At 47.4% G+C, this 22,240-nt stretch overlaps 1 protein-coding gene across 1 annotated transcript in view; it reads right to left on the reverse strand.

Moving 5' to 3' along the window:
* FRAS1 (Fraser extracellular matrix complex subunit 1) overlaps window positions 1-22,240 on the reverse strand; it is a 306,274-nt gene that overhangs the window by 169,953 nt on the left and 114,081 nt on the right. The window contains exons 3-9 of the mRNA XM_033159574.1: window positions 17,970-18,077; window positions 16,570-16,662; window positions 12,511-12,664; window positions 11,140-11,273; window positions 5,300-5,383; window positions 3,965-4,066; window positions 3,687-3,878 (exon numbers count right to left, since the gene is read on the reverse strand). Of these exons, the coding sequence (XP_033015465.1) occupies window positions 3,687-3,878; window positions 3,965-4,066; window positions 5,300-5,383; window positions 11,140-11,273; window positions 12,511-12,664; window positions 16,570-16,662; window positions 17,970-18,077 (867 nt within the window). The remainder of the gene's footprint in view (window positions 1-3,686; window positions 3,879-3,964; window positions 4,067-5,299; window positions 5,384-11,139; window positions 11,274-12,510; window positions 12,665-16,569; window positions 16,663-17,969; window positions 18,078-22,240) is intronic.

Genomic DNA, 22,240 nt, shown 5'->3' on the forward strand with positions numbered 1-22,240 from the left:
TTTTAATCTGCTGTGTTGTTGTTGCTGCTGCTGCTATGTTTCTGTATACAGGTGAAACTCGAAAAATTAGAATATCGTGGAGAGGTTCACTTCTTTCAGTAATTCAACTTAAAAGGTGAAACTAATATATATGAGATAGACTCATGACACGCAAAGCGAGATATGCCAAGCCTTTATTTGTTGTGATTATGGCGTACAGCTGATGAGAACCCCAAATTAACAATCTCAACTTTGCGGTTTTCATCAGCTGTACGCCATAATCATCACAATTATAACAAATAAAGGCTTGACATATCTCGCTTTGCATGTCATGAGTCTATCTCATATATTAAACTCCAGTAGCTAATGAAAACAATTGCTTACATAAATGGACTTTTCCACGATATTCTAATTTTTCGAGTTTCACCTGTATTATGTTGGAAGCCATCCAAAGTGGCTGGAGCAACCCAGTCAGATGGGCGGCGTATACATTATTATTATTATTATTATTATTATTATTATTATTATTATCTGGGCCTGAATTCCTTTATACAAAGCTACTGTGGAAATATGAACCTTGAATGGTTCACGTTAATATAATAAACTTTATTACGGTCATAGACCAGCAAAAGAGAAAATAAAACGATAGTACATAATAAAATGGTTCGCGTTAGCGCTGCTCATGCCACACAATGTGCTGTCGCCGCTTCTCAAACGCAGCTACAGCTGTTCGTTGTGAGGGAACAGGCGTATTTGCCCGAGCCTCGAAAAGAAACAGAAGCCCCCGCCGTGCTCAGGAAAAGATCTTAAACCCCCACAGTGGCACCCTTTTAAAAATATCCCAGAATGCCTAGGATATTGTTCTCTCTCTCTCTCTCTCTCTCTCTCAGAACAACAGAGCTGAGGCGGGAACTAGCAAGAGAGGATTGTGGGATTTCCCGGGGCAGTTTGATGCCTGTCAAGAAGCTTCACCCTTCTCCTACTCATCCGGCAATAAATAAATAAATGCAAGCCCACGTTTGCCGGAGAACTTAAGAGACGGCCACCTGAAACTCGCTGCTTGTCGATAGGCTCATCCCAACCAGTTTGCTGGAAGCGTGTAAGATGAGCCCTGTTTCTCTTCTTGCATGGGCTCCATAATCCTGTCCCTGCCTACGCCAGTGGCCTCGTTGCAGCTTAAACGGAGTTATGTGACCAGAAAAGTTAATTCTTCCCCAACGAAGGATGAAACCCGCGGAGAGCTGGCTTCAATTTAGCTCCGGTTTACTGATGCAAATGTCCTAAATACAGAACTAGCTGGGAAGGATTCGGGAGGGTTTTGAAAGCAGGTGGAAGGGGAGAGAGAAGCTACCTGCTGCTTTTGTTGCCGACTTTATAAAATATTTCGGTGGAATGGCACCAATGACACCTCTGGGGGCTGCTGAGCTAGAATACATCACTGATAATAAGCCGCGGAGTGCGCACTCTGGACTAAAAAATACATATCTATCCATCTAAAGTTAATCCAAATTCCACATCCAAAAGAGTTGATTTCGGCTGCCCCTATAAATAATGCAAATTTGCGAAATGTCTCTTACTTTGCATAATTGATGCTGTGAATCCTTACACACACACACACACACACACACACACACACACACACCGACTATCTAGCATCATTTATTCTGCTTATCATGAAACAGGGGAAAGAAAGGTGGCAAGAAGGTATGGAGCCCCTGCCTGGTTGTCAGGAGCAGCTGCAGCTAGGGCTGGGACCCCATAGCTCTTGTGCACAGCTGCCCCATAAGCTGCCAGGGTTGGGTATGTGGGCATCTGTGGCAGGAGGGGGGAGAAAGTGGGCAGCCCCACTGTCGGGAGCACACGGCAGATAGTTAACTCTTTATTGTCAAAGATAACACTTGCATGGCTTCTACAGCTCTGGATATCCACAAATACCAATCTAGTGGCTAGGCAGCTATTTCCATGTGTGTACTCTATGGGACGTGGGTGGCACTGTGGGTTAAACCACAGAGCCTAGGGCTTGCCGATCAGAAGGTCGGCGGTTCGAATCCCCCCGATGGGGTGAGCTCCCGTTGTTCGGTCCCAGTTCCTGCCAACCAAGCAGTTCGAAAGCACATCAGAGTGCAAGTAGATAAATAGGTACCACTCTGGCAGGAAGGTAAATGGCGTTTCCGTGTGCTGCTCTGGTTCTCCAGAAGCGGCTTAGTCATGCTGGCCACATGACCCAGAAGTTGTACGCCGGCTCCCTCGGCCAGTAAAGCGAGATGAGCGCCACAACCCCAGAGTCGTCCACAACTGGACCTAATGCTCAGGGGTCCCTTTACCTTTTTGCTCTATGGAGCAGTTGCAGCAACAGGGGACCACCCCCCTTCCACCAGCCAGAGACTGTGCCTGCATGGAAACTTCCTCTGCCCCTCCCCTTTCAGTACCCTTCCTGGCTCAGGGTTACTGTTGTGCTGGAGAAGGGTGGGGAATATTTCACTTGCCTGGCCTGCCTCTTCCTCCAACCCCTCCTGTGCTCCACCCTCCAGCTCTGAAGTTTCCCTTGCCTCCGACTCTTGCGTCTTGACTGATTGTCAGAGACTGGCAGGATGAGGAAGAGCGGTGGGTGCCACCTGCCCTAGAGCCCCCCCCCCCCAGCGATGACACCGAAGACGACTTAGACCCTGGATCATGGTGGTGGAACACTGGAGAGCAGTCTGGGGAAGGGACGAGGTGGGAGATGCTAGAAGCAGGAGCTTGGAGCGATCAAAGGGGGGTGGGGTGTCAGAAGAAAGAGGCCCTTCTAAGACGGGCTGAGAGCTGTAGTGTGAGTGCAGAGTCAAACAGAGAGGAGTCAGCAGTGGGAGAGTCCCAGTCCTGCTAGCTCACCTCCCCCAGACATTCCCAGACCCCACCCACCCTCCTTGACGCAGCCTTCGTCTGCTTTGGAGGGATCCAGATGGTGAGGCTAGAGGGGAAGGGTGGGGCCAGTGGTCAGTTCCAGCAACTTTATCCTGCTGGATTAGTCCGAGTCAGAGGAACTCTTTTGTGTTGTGCCATTTTCTGTGAATAAAATCTAATTGCATTTCGTGCCTCACATTCTTCCTGCCCTGTAGATGACCTGCACTTGCCTCACAATTTATCGACACTGGTACTGTTCCTCACAAATCACTGGCCCCCTCTCTAGAGCCAACACCTCCCCCCCCCCCCAGTGCACACTCGTCAGCATCCTGCCAGTCCCTGGTACCCACCCCAAATAAACAATAATCGGAGAATATTTGTGGAATATTTGAAAAAATCATGGTTTGCAACTAAGTGCACTGGTAGGCTTTACTTAAATCAAGCAGTTAAAAGTATTATCAAGATTCATTGCAGAACAGTTAAAAAGATGGAATGAAGTGGGAAATGCAGTGTTAAAAATTTAAACAAGAGAAGAAACCGCAAAAGGGGGTGGGGGAGGGAAGTCTGGTATGTATTGATATTGGAAGTACTGTATGAGACTGTAAGATGTGTATTCGTAAATTATTGGAAACTGAAAATAAAATTTATAATGGTTTTATCAAAACAAAACAAAACAAAACAAATAAAACACAATCCCCAGATTCCCAGCTTTCATTTCTGCTTTTCCTGTTGGGGTTTTTTTTTAGTTTTTAGTAAGTGTTTCTAGGTCTTCTATGTAAATAAATAATAGAACTAGATAGATAAGCTTGCCGTCATTTTCTTACCAGGGCACACTCCACCTTGGCACACCCTCCGTGCCAGCAAGAGACTCGCCCTCCGTCACACATGCAGAACTCGCACCCAGTACCGTTCCACATCTCGTCGTGGTACCTTACGACGCCGTCATGGACGCAGCTCCCCTTGGAGGGGACACATTCCTCGCAGCAAACTCCAGGACGCTCTATTTTGCTCTCTCCCTAGGAACACGCAATTCAGATGCCCAGTGAAAAGACAGAACAGCAAACCGCCAGGATTCTCCCAGGATTCCAAGCTGAGGAATTACCTTCTCGCAAGTCACAGGTGTGCAGGTCTGCCTCAGACACCTGGGCTCCCCTCTGTCGCAGACGCAGGTTGTGCAGGCATCTTTCTGCCACTGCTCGCCGTGCTGTGAAACAGAAATAAACGTTAAGTACTCCATTCAGGTTAACCGCTGGTGTCCACATGGGGTGGAGAACACCACAAAATAGCCTGGTGAAGCATCCACAAAATGGTGGCTGGCTGTTGGGAGGAGAAAAATGAAAAACTGGGCGGTAGGGAGAACCAAATGGAGTAAGGTAAACAACAACAACAACAACTAAAGGACCCCTGAGCAGGCACACATAGACTAATAGAATTGTAGGGAAGGGACCATGAGGGTCATAATAGTCCTGGAACATGTGCAGAGGGACCGAGGTGATCAAGGGTCTGGAAATGAAGCCTTATGAAGAACGGTTGAAGGAGCTGGGTATGTTTAGCTTGCAAAAGAGACTGAGAGGGCTGAGAGGAGATAGGATGGCCATCTTCAAATTATCTCAAGGGCTGTCCCATGGAAGAGGGAGCAAGCTTGTTTTCTCCTGCTCCGGAGGGTAGGACTCAAACCAATGGCTTCACGTTGGAGATTCCAAATAAACACCAGGAGAAACTTCCTGGCAGTAAGAGCTGTTTGACAGTGGAACGGTCTCCCTTGGGAGGCGGTGGGCTCTCCTTCCTTGGAGGTTTCTTAGCAGAGCTCGGATGGTCATCTGTCATGGATGCTTCGCGCATGGCGGGGGGTTGGACTAGATGACCCGTGGGGTCCCTTCCGATTCTATGATTCTATGAATGCAGGGATCTTTCACCCAACTCGAGGTTCAAGCCCACGACCCTGATATGAAGAGTCTGGCGCTCTACCAACTGAGCTGTCCCAGCTTGACAGCTTAAAATGTTTCGTCGCATGCCCTGCTCGCATAACTCTGTAACGCATCAAATGCGTTCCTGGTTTGTTTGTTTTTTGTTTTTAATGCAAAGCTCTGTCCTGGATCGCCGGGGCCTGTTATCTCCCACCCGCCCTCGCCCTCCTCTTGCACGCCACTTTTCAAACTATGTTAATAGGAACCGCCTTATCTACACTGGCCTGTGAATTGAGTTGCCTCTCGCCAGCACATTCCTTTCTACTTCTTAATCCCCTTCATTTCGTCAGGCTTCCCAGGAAGAAGAAAAGCAGCAGGTTGTAAAAAGACGAAGAAGAAAGTGGGGGGGGGGGGAGAGAAGTCGTTAATGCCGGCAAAAGCCTCGGGATGCCGGGAGAGGAGCAGAAATGTGTCATATGCAGCCCACGCCAAGTCAATTCCTGCCTGCTTTCATCAAAGGGTTCCCTTACCTCGTATGCTCTCCCAGGTGCAGAGCAGGATTTCGGAGTGCACTGTGGGCAACACCTCCCAGCAGGTACAACCACACTTTCATCCTGAGCGTTGGGGAGAGGGTGGGTGGAAAGAAAGAAATTGCATATAATAAGAGAGACACCAGGCCTGGGAATTATAGAGACAGAACGACCTAGATTGTATAGGAATTTATTCGAAACAAAATAGAAAATTCTTTCCAGTAGCACCATAGAGACCAACTGAGTTTGTTCTTGGTATGAGCTTTCGTGTGCATGCACACGAAGGCTCATACCAAGAACAAACTCAGTTGGTCTCTAAGGTGCTACTGGAAAGAATTTTCTATTTTGTTTCGACTATGGCAGACCAACACAGCTACCCACCTGTAACAGGAATTTATTCGTGTATGCGACCATGGAGGCAAGAATGTTACTTGCCCCAAAAAATGGAAAAGAAGAAGAAGTCCCAGCAAAAGAAGAACGGATACGAACACTTATGGAATATGCGGAGAAGGCGAAACTTACCGGAAAAATAAGAAATCCAAGTTACCAAACTCCTTATAAAAGAATGGAAATGGTTTATTGAGTATTTACAAATAAACTGTAAACAGATAAGAACGCTGGCAGGATTATTGTAATAATCTGCAGTTTTATAAGAGTATATATTTAAAGTAGACGAATAAATGATAAAATTAAGTGAATTTGGATATGCAGAAAATATTTTAAAAAATAAACTGAAGGAAGCGCAGAAAGAGGGGGAAGGGAGTTTTGAAATGCAAAAATGATTATAAAAGTATTGAAATATATAAAATTGAAGATCATAAATAAAATCATTTTTAAAAGAGAGAGAAAGACAGGCAGGCAGACAGGCAGGCAGATGGACAGTCGGACACCATACCAATAAGGAAATAGCAAATAGCAAAAGCTCTCAAATCAAACAGCCCTCTTGATTTAGGACCTTCACCCCTGAGATCTAATGCACTCCATAGACCCCAAAAGATGACGCAAAGAGGGGGCTAGATCTCCCCTTAACTTTGCCCCGGGTAGCTAAGCCCCTTCCCCCCAGGATGATCAGGTAAAATGACTGCAGCTGTAGGCATGGCTAACTGGTAAAGGCAAAGGATAGGTAAAGGTAAAGGGACCCCTGACTCTTAGGTCCAGTCGCGGATGACTCTGGGGTCGCGGCGCTCATCTCGCTTTATTGGCCGAGCGAGCCGGCGTACAGCTTCCGGGTCATGTGGCCAGCATGACTAAGCCACTTCTGGCGAACCAGAGCAGTGCACGGAAACGCCATTTACCTTCCCGCTGGAGTGGTACCTATTTATCTACTTGCTTTCAAACTGCTAGGTTGGCAGGAGCAGGGACCAAGCAACAGGAGCTCACACCATCGCGGGGATTCAAACCGCTGACCTTCCGATCGGCAAACCCTAGGCTCTGGGGTTTAACCCACAGCACCACCCACGACCCATAAAGACAAAGGATAGACACAGCCTATTTTCTAGCACCCAACAACCAATTATGCCGTCTTGCTTGCTGGGCCTGGGGAGCACTAAATGTGTGGGAAGAGAGATACAGGCAGACAGGGAGACAAGAGTTGAGGCTGAGGGCAAAGAGGCCACTCTGTTCTGTTGTTCTACAATATTAATGAACTGTGCCTCGGGATCCCTTTTGCATTTAATTTTTGATTACGCACGCTGTATCACCTTGACATATCCTCCTCCAGCACTTTCAAAGCACATCCAAGGGTCCCCGATTTCACCCCTTGGTGAACAGCTGAAGCTTTGCCACTTCAAGTCCAACTCTTGAGATCTCTCAAATCTCGATGGGAGCCACTGATTCCATGGAGAAAAGCAAAGGCACTGGTATCATCAGATGATGGGGAGCCCATAGCACCCCATTCTACACCGTGCTGGCTTGAGGGTGGGCATTCTCGTCCTAGTCTGAGGATGACTCCCTTGCAGGCTCTCCTACCACACAACCGCACAGGAGCAAGCAAACGCAGAATAGGTTACAGGCCCCCGAAAGCCTGCTCATGGCTCTCTCAAGGGGCAGCAGCCGCTTTGAGACTCCTTCGGGTAGTGAAAAGCGGGATATCAAATCCAAACTCCTCTTCTTCTACTGGAAAGAAAGCCCTGCCATCTTGCCCATCTCAGCCAACAAGGGTACCCTCAGGAACTGCATAAGGTCCTGTGAACCGCCTTGCCTTGGGCTGTGAAGAAGAAGAAGAAGGAGAAGGAGAAGGAGAAGGAGAAGGAGAAGGAGAAGGAGAAGGAGAAGGAGAAGGAGAAGAGTGGGGGAGTTTGGATTTGATATCCTGCTTTATCTACATCCTTGCTGTATGTAGATTTTATTTTATTTGTTTTTTTATCTTATATTTTGGAAATGTGCATCCAGGTTTTTTCTGTCCTTGAATTTTTTTGGGGGGGCCATGTCATGTTAACAGGTTTGCTCCTCATGGAGCCAACCGGGCTGATTTGCATAAGCCAGCCAAGGAATACCCTGAATTCCCTATCTGGTGCAGTTCTGCACTTTAATCCATATTAATCAAATGCCAGTTAATCGAAAACCCTGACATTAATTTCTGGAGTTCAGGGAGATTCCCGCCCCTGCCCCCCTTAAATCTATACCAATACAATGTTGGAGAAGTCCTCATAGCTTGGATAAAGAGTTTCACTGAGGGAATGGAAGAAGAAGAAGAGTTTGGATTTGATATCCCGCTTTATCACTACCCGAAGGAGTCTCAAAGCAGCTAACATTCCCCTTTCCCTTCCTCCCCCATAACAAACACTCTGTGAGGTGAGTGGGGCTGAGAGACTTCAAAGAAGTGTGACTAGCCCAAGGTCACCCAGCAGCTGCATGTGGAGGAGCGGAGACGCGAACCCGGTTCACCAGATTATGAGTCTACCGCTCTTAACCAATACACCACACTGGCTGAGCCGGAAGAGTCTCTGGCAGTCACTGCCGCTTGCCCTGTGCACCCCCAAGCCCCAGCAAAACAGGGTAGCTGTCGTCAATGATCTCCTTTGAAGAGGAGACAGGCCCAGCCTTTGCTGGCCTCCTAGCCTCGAGGAGGCAATGGAAATCTTTCACTTTGGGACAAGGAATGAAGACGCAGCGTTGCCTTACTGATGGACACTTTGCCAGTACGGGAATGAAAAACGAGAGAGAAGGATGAACAGGGCAGGAGCCTCACTATTAAGGTTAATGCATTTTCCATTAGATCCCCATCTTAGGAAATCTATCAAACATTCTCAAAATTAGCTAAAGGGGGAATTGGGTTGCTGTTGCTGCGTTAACCCCAGAGGCCTGCAGGTCTGACTATTCACACCCTCCTTGTCTCACCGATACGTCCCTTCCACATTCTAATGACTGGCTGATTAAATAATAGTGTGATCAGTGGCAAAGATGTGGGGTGAGATGAAAACGTTCAAGAATCTCCCATCAACTTGTCCTGAAGCTCATTCGTGTTTTGCGATGCATCCGAGCCAGCGCAGGGCATTTTAGCATGCTGCCTGAAAACGGTTTTATGCTCTCATCAGAAAAGGAACTGGCATTAATCTGTTAGAGGAAATAGGTTGGTTACATCTTTATGAACTAATCCTCTGACATGACAATACCCTCTGGAAAAAAGGGTATTTGGCTGTTAACTGCCGTTAAATGTTACTGCGTTATAAAATCTTCTAAAATTGGAAAGGGGGGGGGGGAATCTAATAAAGGGACTGGGTATTACTAATGTGAACACCTGGCTGCTTCCAACGCAGGTGAGAAGATGTTAAGAGAGAAAATAAATTTATGAGGATGAAGATTGTTTGCTGAATGCCTTCCCCGGCCAAGGTTTCAGCTGCTAACCTGGATGACTAAGCCCACATATCAAGGGCGCTGTTCAGTGAATGTAAAAAAGGAATGTGCTGAGCAGCAAAAATAATAATAAAGGGAGAAACCTCCTGACACCAGCTGTAATTTGGAGGGTGTTACTCAGCAATGAAGAATGGAAACAGGGCTCTCTACAAATGAGTTGGGAGGAAATGTAGCGGCCTTATTTCTTGGCAGGAACATTTCGTATTGATCTGAATAAAGGCCCCACTCTGCCCCACCAACTCCAGCTTGTATGAGATCTGAGTGCGGCCTAGGATTGGGTTCTTACAGGCAGCAAAGTTAAAATGGGTATATGCGGCATGAGACAACTCAGGCCAATGGAATAAAAGCAAGTCGGAGACCCTACAATTTGAAAAGACCAAGGGGGCGACCACCTATGTGGAGACTGGATTGTTTAAAACCAACAGAAGGGCTGGTGCTGATGCAGGAAGAACGCTGGAGAGAACTTGAAGAGGTGCATCTCCAAAAATAGACGTGAGATGATGAAGGAGGAAGAAGGCAGAGAAGATGTAAGACATCTCTTTTTGGGGTGTGGCCTATATTCAGGGGAAGCTTATATTTGGACGCAAAGGGATGCGGGTGGCGTTGTGGTCTAAACCACTGAGCCTCTTGGGCTTGCCGATCAGAAGGTTGGCGGTTCAAATCCCCGCAACCGAGTGAGCTCCCGTTGCTCTGTCCCAGCTCCTGCCAACCTAGCAGTTCAAAAGCACAACAGTGCAAGTAGATAAATAGGTACCGCTCGGGCGGGAAGGTCAACAGCGTTTCCATGCGCTCTGGTTTTTGTCACGGTGTTCCATTGCGCCAGAAGGGGTTTAGTCACATGACCCGGAAAGCTGTCTGTGGACAAATGCCGGCTCCCTCGGCCTGAAAGCGAGATGAGCGCCGCAACCCTATACTTGCCTTTCACTGGACTTAACCGTCCAGGGGTCCTTTACCTTTTACCTTTTACTTATATTTGGACCCAATCAGAACATGCTTTTAAAAAAAAGTCATATTGCCAGAAGGTCTCTGTTTTCCGCAAACGGTGACCATAGCCATGGGCCACTGAGGGAGCAGCCCCTAATAATTGTTTCCCATAACAGGCTACAAAATTCACAGGATCCTTTGAGGAAGGCATGGCTCCTAAAGTGGTACGAAAGTGCTTTAAATGTATAGTGTGGGTGTGACTTTAGTCTCTCTTGTATATCTCCAAAGCTTAAGCATGCAAGTGTTTCTGTCTGTCTACCCTTACCCCCCCCCCCGGTTCCTACACAATTATCTTCTTACTCCATCCCTCCACCCTCATTTTGGCTTTTCTAATCCAAGCCTCATTGAACCTACCTCTGCTCAGGGTGAATTGGTTCCAGGTCCTCTAGAACCACGCTGGGGGCACCTCACTGTTATCAATAGTAATAGGACTGCAAACATTTTCTCACTCAAAGAGGAGGTTTGGCATCACATTGCAAGCAATGTAACACATGTCACATTGTCCTGCAGTCAAACTAAACTACATGACGTTGACACGAAGCCAAGTCCGAGCTAAGGCAATAACAGTTTTGCTCCATTCCTCTCCATTTTACAGGGTGCAAAAGTTTTCATGAAATGCCTGCCTCCTCAGCTCCAGTTAGTCACAGTAGAGGAAACAGATAAAGTTAAGACAACGCCTTGTTTTTTGAGTACAGTCATACCTCAGGTTGCATTCGCTACAGGTTACGAACGCACCAAACCAGGAAGTACCAGAACAGGTTACTTCCGGATTTTGGCACGCACACATGCACAAAAACACCGAATCACGCCACGCACATGCACAGACGCGACGCTTCAGGTTGCGGACCTTTCAGGTTGCGAACGGCGCTCTGGAACGGATCCCGTTCGCAACCAGAGGTACCACTAAACCTGGATGGCAAACTTGAACATGAAAATAAATTATAACCATTTTTTTTAAAAAAAAATTGAATAAAATGCAGAGAAGTCTTGCATGATCTTACCTCTTTACACAATATAGGCTGACAAACAACGGTGAAACACTGCGCAGTCCCGTTCCGACAGACACATCTGGCACACTTGCTGGGCTTCCACTCCTCACCATCCAGGTACGTTTGACCATCGAAAGAGCAAGGCTCTAAAAGGCATTGAAGACCATTGGTTTTTTTCCCTATGTTCACATAACATTCTAGAGCAGGGCTGGTGAACCTCTGTAAAGTCTGGCTCCCATCAGCATAGCTGTCAACTTTTCCCTTTTCTTGCGAGGAATCCTATTCGGAATAAGGGGATTTAGCTTAAAAAAAGGGGAAAGTTGACAGCTATGCCCATCAGGCCCAGACAGCGTGCTGAACAGCCAGCAATTGTTCAGAAACATCTGGAAGGCAAAAGGATTCCTACCCCTATTCTAGAGTCGGTGAGATTATACTCTTCTTTTTTTCAAAGAGCAATCTCACAACATCAGGCATACCTGTAACACTTCTCCTCAGAAAGGCACATGTCCTGGGAAAAGCAAAGAAAGAGAGAGTCCGTGTGGTGTAGTGGTTAGAGTGTTGGACTAGGACCTGGGAGACCAGGGTTCAAATCCCCAAGTAGCCATGAAGCTCACTGGGTAACCTACCTCACAGGGTTGCTGGGAGGATAAAAAGGAGAGGAGAAGTATGTACTTGAGTTCCTTGAAGGAGAGGGATATAGATGTTTTAATAATGAAAGCGGCAGCTGTGAGCCACTGAGAGGACAGCCCAGCGCAAAACAGGTTGCGGTGGGAAAAGGTGAGCCTAGGTTGGCATTTTCAGGGCACCAAAGTTAAGCCAAGAGGACACTATCAGCATGTAAATAATAACTATGAATCTTTGGCCTAAATAATAATAATAATAATAATAATAATAATAATAATAATAATAATAATACAGTGGTGCCTCGCAAGACGAAATTAATTCGTTCTGCGAGTGCTGTCGTCTAGCGAAAAATTCGTCTTGCGAAGCACCAACGGGGGAAGAGCGGTTTGACGGGGGGGGGGGAATCGCGAAAATTTTCCGTCTTGCAAGGCAAGCCCATAGGAAAATTTGTCTTGCGAGTCAGCCTTTCGCTAGCGAATGCCTTTCGTCTAGCGAGTTTTTCGTCTAGCGAGGCATTCGTCTAGCGAGGTACCACTGTAATAATAATATTTTATTTATTTAGCAATCAAATGGATGGATAGCTGGAATGCCAGATTTTCCTCCCCTATTTAAAAGTGTCTGTAGAAATCCTGCAATAAGCAACAGCTTTTTGGACTAGCTTAGATTACATTTGGCTAAGCTGCAGCGACGGCGGCAAGCCTGCTGATGTTTTCAAGACGGGCGAATCCCCTCTCCCTTCATCCCCCTTAACTCACTCACCTCCGCTGCCGGCACACCGTGAGCAGCACTCTCCTTGCCTGGGGGGACCCACTCCCTCGCAGGAGAGGGCAGGGCAAGCCTTGGGGGTGCAGCTGACCTCCCCACTGGCACAAGAGCAGGTCGTACATCCGGAGCCAGCCCATTCCGTACCATGCTACAGGGGGAAACAGAGCGGGTGGGGGGGGACACGTACCTGTCAATTGCTGGCAACAGAAGAAGCTGTGGGACTTTACTGGACAATATTTTCCCGTTTCCTAATCCCATCAGGAAAATGACGCCAAGGAAACCAGATCATTTGACTATAAGGCAAGCCCCGCTAGATCAAAGACCAATAGCCCATTTGACTCAGCATCCTAGTGGCTAACCAAATAATAATAATAATAATAATAATAATAATAATAATAATAATAATAATAATTTATTTATACCCCGCCCATCTGGCTGGGTTTCCCCAGCCACTCTGGGCGGCTTCCAACAGCATGTTAAAATACAATAATATATTAAACATTAAAAGCTTCCCTAAACAGGGCTGCTTTCAGATGTCTCCTAAAAGTCTGGTAGTTGGTTTTCTCTTTGACATCTGGTGGGAGGGTGTTCCACAGGACGGGTGCCACTACCAAGAAGGCCCTTTGCCTGGTTCCCTGTAGCTTTGCTTCTCGCAGTGAGGGAACCACCAGAAGGCCCTCGGCGCTGGACCTCAGTATCCTGGCACAATGATGGGGGTGGAGACGCTCCTTCAGGTATACTGGACCGAGGCCATTTAGAGCTTAAAGGTCAGCACCAACACTTTGAATTGTGCTTGGAAACATACTGGGAGCCAATGTTGGTCTTTCAAGACCGGTGTTATGTGGTCTCGGCGGCTGCTCCCAGTCACCAGTCTAGCTGCAGCATTCTAGATTAGTTGTAGTTTCCAGGTCACCTTCAAAGGTAGCCCCACATAGAGCGCATTGCAGTAATCCAAACGAGAGATAACTAGAGCATGCACCACTCTGACAAGACAGTCTGCGGGCAGGTAGGGTCTCAGCCTGCGTACCAGATGGAGCTGGTAGACAGCTGCCCTGGACACACTCAAATTAACCAGCGCCTCCATGGACAGCTGTGAGTCCAGAATGACTCCCAGGCTGCGCACCTGCTCCTTTAGGGGCACAGTTAACCCGTTCAGGACCAGGGAATCCTCCACACCTGCCCGCCTCCTGTCCCCCAAGAACAGTTCTTCTGTGTTGTCAGGATTCAACCTCAATCTGTTAGCCGCCATCAATCCTCCAACCGCCCAGATGCATATGGGAAGCAGGACATGATACAGGAAACACTCTCCACCTGTGATTCCCAGCAATTGGTATTCAGAGGCACATTGCCCCCCCTCCCAAAAAGCAGAGGTACTGTACAGCTGGCTATTATGGCTGGTAGGTGCTGAGGGTTTCACCCTCCATGAGTTTGCCTCGTCCTCCTTTAAATCCATCCAAGCCACCACAGCATCTTCTATTCCGAACGTACTTTTAAGTGCACCCCACTTCCCAAAGGCGGTATTAAAACCTCTTGGGTTTCCTTTTATTTGGAAAGAAGAGATTGCTGGAGATTTAAGGTGTCTCTGCAATATTTGCAAGGGAGGTGCACAGCTTGGGTCCTACAAGCAGGAAGCCCCACTGCCCCACCTCAGGTTTCCAGGGAGAGGCAATTCTGAGTGTGCAGCTCCTACCTCGCTCGCTCTCAGTCTGTTTCCCAGTCTGTCTTACATCATCCTTAGTTGGTAGGGGGAAAGATATATCATCTACCTCCCACCCTGCTCAGATGGGTTTCAAACCCCTGGGTCTGTTAGAACCCAGACACTGTTTTGCATAAAGGACACTGTTTTGCATAAAGTGTACACGTTCTAACGTTTTATATATATAGATGCAAATTTAGAAATACCCCGATTCTGGGATGTTTCTGCTATTCCCTGGCCACTGGTTCTGATAAGGGACATTTTCCTAGCCACTAAGCCAGCAGCCACTAAACTCACTACCAAAAGTATGGCCAGATCTGTATGGCAGGCTTGTCCAGAACTCATAACAGCATTGCCCTTCCTCCTAGCCCTAGTTTGAAAATAAAGCCAGGCTCATATATTTTAATGTTTGCATTTGCTCCAATAATGCTCTCGGACATGCATTAGAACTAGAAGCATTATTGCCTTGCTTTAAAACTAAGGAGGACATTTAAATCTTTATATTCTGCCATGTTTCTCCATTTTATGTCCCCGTTTAGCCAGCTGGCAAATAACATCCCTGCGCGACCCTTTAGATCTCAACTTTCTCTGTTGGTGAAGCAAGCAGAGGAAAAGTTATATAAGCAGCAAAGTTGGCAGAGACCAAAAGCACAGAGCTGTAGCCTGTGAAATAGCTATCCGAGCAGAACAGCTTCCGCTCATGCAATGGGAATTCCCATTCCTCTCCTTCCCCCGACGTGCCCGCCATCACACTCCCAAAAAAACTGATGTGCTCCAGAACAGATTGGTGGGTGCAGGGCAGCTGCTGTGGGATAGGGATATTTTGTCTACAGAAATCGTTCTGCCCACACAATGGCTTGAACCAACGGCTCTGAGATGGAGAGTCTCACGCTCAACCGACCGAGCCATCTCAACTGCAGCCTTTGTGGGATTCAGCTCATAAAAACTGTGCTTTCTGAGCCACAAGAGAGGTCCATCCATGCCCAGTATTCCTGGCAACAGCTGGCAGCCAGATCCATTTAGCTTTCACAGCCAACTGCCCTGTTGGACCGTGGATGGGGAACCTGTGATCTAACAACATCTGGGGGTCCAAAACTGCCATCTTCCCAGACCACTGACCATTCTGGCTAGGGCTGGTGGGGGGGGGGCTGGATTCCCAACAACACACTGGAGGGAGACATGTTCCCCATTGCTGTGTTGCATCCATTCTCTGTGAAAAGTCCACCCTGTAGATTTTTTTTTCTAATGGAAAGCAGGAAATACTAGAAAAACAACACTCTAATAACAGTCTAATCTAGAGTGATGGCTGGTCCCTGTTTGTCCGTAGCAAATGGAACTTGGAGATTGTCCAAGTTTGTCCGTAGCAAATTGGAGCAATGGCTGCTTTCTGGAGACTGCTGGCAGTCCTATGCTACTGCTTGCGAGCCCGAAATTTTCTACAAATGGGAGAAACTACAATGAGCAAATGAAGGAGATGATTAATGGTTCTTCCCCTATAGGTATATGTAAAGGGACCCCTGACCATTAGGTCCAGTTGTGGACGACTCTGGGGTTGCGGCGCTCATCTCGCTTTACTGGCCGAGGGATCCGGCGTACAGCTTCCGGGTCATGTGGCCAGCCTGACTAAGCCGCTTCTGGCGAACCAGAGCAGCGCACAGAAACACAGTTTACCTTCCCACCAGAGCGGTACCTATTTATCTACTTGCACTTTGACGTGCTTTTGAACTGCTAGGTGGGCAGGAGACGGGACTGAGCAATGGGAGCTCACCTCACCTCGTTGTGGGGATTCGAACCACCGACCTTCTGATCGGCAACCCCTAGGCTCTTTGGTTTAACCCACAGCGCCACCCGCGTCCCTCTTCCCCTATACTTATGCAATAAACGAGCTCCAGCAAAAAATCCAGGCTTGTGAAAATGACCCAGTTGGCAGCGAGAGTGTGCTAGTTATTATTATTTTTCCCCCCATTCCTCTTCTCATCTTTGGGTATCTGCCCAAAAGTTAATTTGCAGCAATAACTTTGGTTAGGCCATGTGTGAAGCCGCATAAGACTGCTCTGACCTAGTTCCCCGAATGGAAGAACTGGAGAAAAATCTAAGGCAGCCCAAGAATTGGCTGAGCGGATCAATGCAACGCTTTGTGGATATTAAGAAAGCCTGGCCATCAAGCGACCAGACTTCTCTCGGCCCGGCATACCAGACAAGCAGCTAGATCTCACTCAGATTGTGTTTCCAACATGAAGTTCTCTGAATGTCTCTCTGCAGGAGCAAAGCAAAGTCTCAAGAGGGAGCGAGACAAGAGTTATTTCCAAGAAGAAAAGCCAACTGCAAGTTGAAAGGGATACACAAGAAACGCTCACCTCGTGGACCCGTCCTTCATGCTCACAAAATCCCTCCGTTTGTGAAACGCACTCAGGGCAGCAAGCGTTGGCAGGTGTTTGTAGCACTTCCCCCTGAAAGAGAAAAAGCCATTCAGCGAGTGCCACAAATCCATCTGTCTAGAAAAGCCCATTCCTGGTATTCCAGCACACAGTCTCGACAATATAGGCCTCCTCTGTTCAGAATGGAAAGGAGGAATCCTAGCATCCATGTGGGCATTATTATTATTATTTATTTATTTATTTTGTGGGGCGCTGTGTTCAATCTAACAGAAGAAAGCAAATAGGAAAGGTAAGGTAAGTCTCTTGTGCATTGTAGAGACCATGTAACACAGGTCCTGAAAGACCTACAATGGCTCCCAGTACATTTCCGAGCACAATTCAACGTGTTGGTGCTGAAGTTTAAAGCCCTAAACAGCCTCAGCCCAGTATACCTGAAGGAGCAGCTCCACCTTCATCATTCAGCCTGGACACTGAGGTCCAGCTCTGAGGGCCTTCTGGCAGTTCCCTCACTCCGAGAAGTGAAGCTACAGGGAACCAGGCAGAGGGCCTTCTCAGTAGTGGCGCCTGCCCTGTGAAACACCCTCCCATCAGATGTCAAGGAAATAAACAACTATATGACTGTTAGATGACATCTGAAGGCAACCCTGTTTAGGGAAGTTTTAGATGTTTGGTCTTTTATCGTGTTTTTAATATTCCTGTTGGAAGCTGCCCAGAGTGGCTGGGGAAACCCAGCCAGATGGGCGGGGTAGAAATAATGTTGTTGTTGTTGATGATGGTGATGATGATGATGATGATGTGGGTGCCATAGGATGTACTACTGGGCACCTGCCACATTGGTAACCCCTTTAATAAACTAAAATCATAGAATCGTAGAGTTCGAAGGCACCACAAGGATCATCTAGTCCCATCCCTTGCAATACAGGAATCTTTTGCCCAATGGGGGGCTCCAACTCACAACCCTGAGATTAAGAGTCTCATGCTCTACTGACTCGGCCTCACTGTCAAACAAAGAAGAGACGATAGGAATATGCCTTAGATGGAGTTAAACCACTGGTCCATAGAGCTCAGTGCTGTCTGCACTGACTGGCAGCAGCTCTCCAAGATTACAGGCAGAAATCCTTCCCAGCCCTACAAGGAGATGCCAGAGATTCATAGAATCATAGAATCCTAGAGTTGGAAGAGACCACAAGGGCCATCCAGTTCAACCCCCTGCCAAGCAGGAAACACCATCAAAGCATTCCTGACAGATGGCTGTCAAGCCTCCGCTTAAAGACCTCCAAAGAAGGAGACTCCACCACACTCCTTGGCAGCAAGATTGAACTTGGGGTCTTGCCACGACCACTCCATTTCTCTACGCGGACGTCATTCCGCCGCCTTACCTTCCCGAAGTCGCAGCGAGGGTTTTTGCAAACGACGGCTTTGCACAGGGCAATGTCGCCATGGCAACTGCACTCCCGGCAGGAGTCTGGCTTCCAAGCGGTGTTGTTCTGCAAACAAGTCATAAGCTCGGAATTAAAATTGCATTAAAAAGCGTTAACACTGCACGCAATTACGGGGCAGCAAAGAGTTCAAACGAATTAAAAAGGAAAAGGGCCTCTTCACATTGCAGAGGCAAACTTGGCAAGCCAAGTCTATCTGCTACATGCCGATTAGTACCCATGGCTGTAACAAGTCCAAAGCTATTCATTCCGTACTTCCAAAACATGTAATCAAAAGGCTCGGGCCTGCGATGAAAAGCAATCAATTCCAGCTGCAAAATAATTGATCCACCTAAGACCCGGTAGCTACAATCTGATTAGAGCTTCTCCTCCATCCAGCGACGGCTTCTATAAACAGACTCGGGCTGGGAATTTAACAGCCTCCAAAGGAGCTTTCGAAGCTCCATTCATATTAAAATTAATGTGCTAGAAAAATTACCTGGGGTGTCAAACAGCTTCTATGTATGGGGAGAGGCGGGAAAGATCTGGAGTTCTCTGGTTGGAGAGGAGGCAGGGAATGTACGTGAGAGGAGAGGAAAGTTCCTGAGTTGGCGGAGCAAGGAAATGTTCTGTAGTCTTTGGTAAAATAATTTTTTGTAGGAGCGGCTTGGGAAAATTAAGGAGCTGAGAAAAAAAACAACAGCATTTCCCCCCATTTTCTCTTTGCACTCAATATACCCGAAAAGTGACTCCATTTTTGTGTGTGTGCTTCCAACTACCCTCTCGAAATTTCGGGGCAGGGTGTTGTCTTAAGCCCAATTAAGCAGGGGATGGGCATTTTCCAGCATCTGGTCTAATTACCGGTATATCCAGTATATCTGAAGGAGTGTCTCCACCCCCATCGTTCTGCCCGGACAATGAGGTCCAGCGCCGAGGGCCTTCTGGCGGTTCCCTCACTGCGAGAAGCCAAGTTACAGGGAACCAGGCAGAGGGCCTTCTCGGTAGTGGCACCTGCCCTGTGGAACACCCTCCAATCAGATGTCAAGGAAATAAACAACTGACTTTTAGAAGACATCTGAAGGCAGCCCTGTTTAGGGAAGTTTTTAATGTTTGTTGGATTATTGTATTTTAATATTTTGTTGGAAGCCGCCCAGAGTAGCTGGGGAAGCCCAGCCAGATGGGTGGGGTATAAATAATAAATTTATTATTATTATTATTATTATTATTATTATTATTAAAGTCCTACACATCCAGACAGTTCAGATCATGTCTGCCAACAAGGGGCCCCAGTCTGAGCTCTAACCTTAGACTGCATTCACATGCATGTTACCAATCATGGCCAGTGTGTCAACTGGCCTTGGAGGCCATAGGAATCCAACCACCAACCAACAAATTGAGCGATCCAAGCATGAACCAATAGTATGCTCTGACATTTCTGTGTCATCTTTCCATGTTCTACTTGAGTTAACTAGAAGTTTCATGCAAACTCAGCCCCAATGTGCTTTTGAAAAATGAAAAGCAGTTTCAAGAAGGGAAATTCACACATGTACACGTCGTTTCTCTGCTCTAAGCAACCGTCTTTCGAAGCTGCATTTAAATAAAGAAAGAAAAAAGTGATACTGGGGGCACTTGCACACATCTGATATTTTCAGGTGGGATTCAGTCACAAGCCAGCAAATTCACAATGTGCAACGGAAGTTAATTAGGAGCGCTGGCACAACAACCCTGCTTTCTCCCACCACCCCGTAAAAAAAAAAATCAGTTAACATTTGCTTGATGCAAAATTGTCTTAACACCCCAGACAACAAATCAGAATGAATGCTCAGTAAACAGGTCGTTTGGAAGCAACCTGGGAATCAGTTATATGGATTTGCATGTAGTTAGCTTGCATGGAAGGCGAATATATCAAGCTCAGTGCTCGCGCATCGTTGCTACTGCCGCATCAGTGTCCCCCAAAGCAGTGTCCACTTCATGGCGTAGCACTGTAGAGCCAGAAGGGACCACGGGGGTCATCTAGTCCAACCCCCTGCAACGTAGGAATCTTTTGCCCAACGTGGCGCTCGAACCCAGGACTGTGAGATTTAAAATCTCACTTCCAGAGGGAGATGTTTCCCTGTGTTAAACATCACCCTTTTAGTCACACTGATATGCAGCTATAAGAAAATCGGAGGCTTCATTCCTTCTCAGTGAAACAGTACATGAAATCGAGTCCTCTCTAATAAAGCTGATGAGAATGTTAAAGCTAAGTACTGCCACAGATCGGTGCAAATTTACAGCCCTGGAGCTCAGGAAATAAATGATATGGGAGAGGGGCTGTCATTTTGGCTCTGATAACATAACTGACCCAACGTGCAGCGGCAGGAGCAGTAACAGGGGTGCCCTGAGAAAATTGTCTTCCTGGAGCTGATTTACTATACAGCTGCAGAATCAATTGAGGCCAAGTTATATGGGTGTCAAGCTCTGCCTAACTCTCATGCTGTATTTAATCCATTCCTGTGCCTTAAAAAAGGGTGGGTGGGTGGGGGTGGGGTGGGGATAAAGCTGTTCCGTGTCAGACACGAGGCTTTTTGCAAAGATACCTGGAGCAAGCTCCAGGGCCCCACATACCTGCCCCCTTTGGAAGAATGATGCTCTGGTTTTGCGCCAGGATTAATGACCTTACCTGGCTACTCATTTCGTTCCTGTCCTTGCTCATCCCAGCAGTAAGGGGGTGGGCGGGATGTCAACACGAGCAACAAGGGAGCTCAAGAAAGGTTTCAGAAGTTGTTACTAAGACTCTTGCTTGCAGACTGCTGCAGAGGGGCGATTGCACTGTCTGTGAGGAAGGTGACTGCTTTTTTGTAGAGGATGGCAATCTTGGGCCTCCAGCACCCAGGTTCCATTAGGGCACCAGTAGCAGCTGTGTGGTGGGGCAGAGCTTCAGAGGTGTCCTCCCGACACCAGCGTTCGCGAAAGCTTATCTAGATGGGGCAGGTCAGGGTTGTATGTGCGCTATCTCAAGACGCGGTCCATGTCTTGAGTTAGCGCACACACCGTATCTGGATGTTCTGGGGTAAGGGTGCCAGGTGCACTGGGTTGCCATAGCAACATCAGCAAAGTCAAGCGTATGGCTTGCCAACCCATTCGCCCTCCCATTGGTTCAAGAATGTATAATGGTCTCTAGAGCCTTGCTTGCATTAAGCTCTGTTGGAAATCCTGGTGCTGTCCCATTTTCTGTCAGGTTCTGACACACAATCCGTGAGAGTCAGGGGAAGAGGCTGTGGGTTAGCACGGTGATAGTGTTAGCAAATCTCTCTGTACATATGCATCTTTACTTCAAAGACCAGAAGAACTGGAGCGTCTTGTGTCTGGAGACAATGCTAGGATACTTGCAGACCACGCTAGACTAGGTGGACCCCTAAGTAAGCAACAGGATTACATAAATAGTTCATCCTTAGGCCAGGGGTAGAGAACCTTCTTTCTGCTCAGGGCCACATACCATGAGGCGTAATCTATTAGGGACCGCATGGCAGAAGTGGGTGAAGTGAAAGCTGGTGTGGGTGGAGTTTTCTAGAGTAACTCATTGGAAACAAAGCATGGCTTGCTTCAGTTTTCACCTCAGCTTCAAATTCCCAATCCTACTCAAGAGTAAGCCCCACTAGGTTTGATGCAGTAACTCTCAAATAAACACAGAGAAGGCTTTCTTAAGTGGAAAGCAACTCCCATTACGGCTGGGCGATATATCAACATATTGTCCAAAACCAGTTTGAAGTCCATGTCGTGATACCGGTTTTTTGCCCTGGCGATAAATTGCAAATCATGATGTTTGTGCACGTGCTATGCAAAAATCACAATATGGGGGAAACCATGAAGCCAATGCTTCTCTCGATTCCTGCAGCCTCTGTTAACTCTCTCTCTCTCCTGTCTCTTGCAGGGGGCAGCCAAGCACAGGAGAAAACCGTGAAACCAGCCAATGCCTCTACATAGCTCCATCCTTATTTCAAACATCGTGATATTTGCGCTGTTTCGCTGGTGATATATCGCAATGTTGAAAACCAGATATCACTCAGCTCTAACTCCCATTGACTCTGGCCATTTGCCATGTTGGCTGAAGGTGATGGGTGTCTGACAACATCTGGAAAGTTGCTGATGAGCCACCACTGACAGGGACGCAACTTGCCAGTCAAGGTGTCCCTATGTCGGGTGTATCTGTTGCAATGGTCCTCAAGCTAGACCGTTACTCCCAGTCCCAG

The sequence above is a fragment of the Lacerta agilis genome, chromosome 9 (genome assembly GCF_009819535.1).
Source record: "Lacerta agilis isolate rLacAgi1 chromosome 9, rLacAgi1.pri, whole genome shotgun sequence".
Taxonomy (NCBI): domain Eukaryota; kingdom Metazoa; phylum Chordata; class Lepidosauria; order Squamata; family Lacertidae; genus Lacerta; species Lacerta agilis.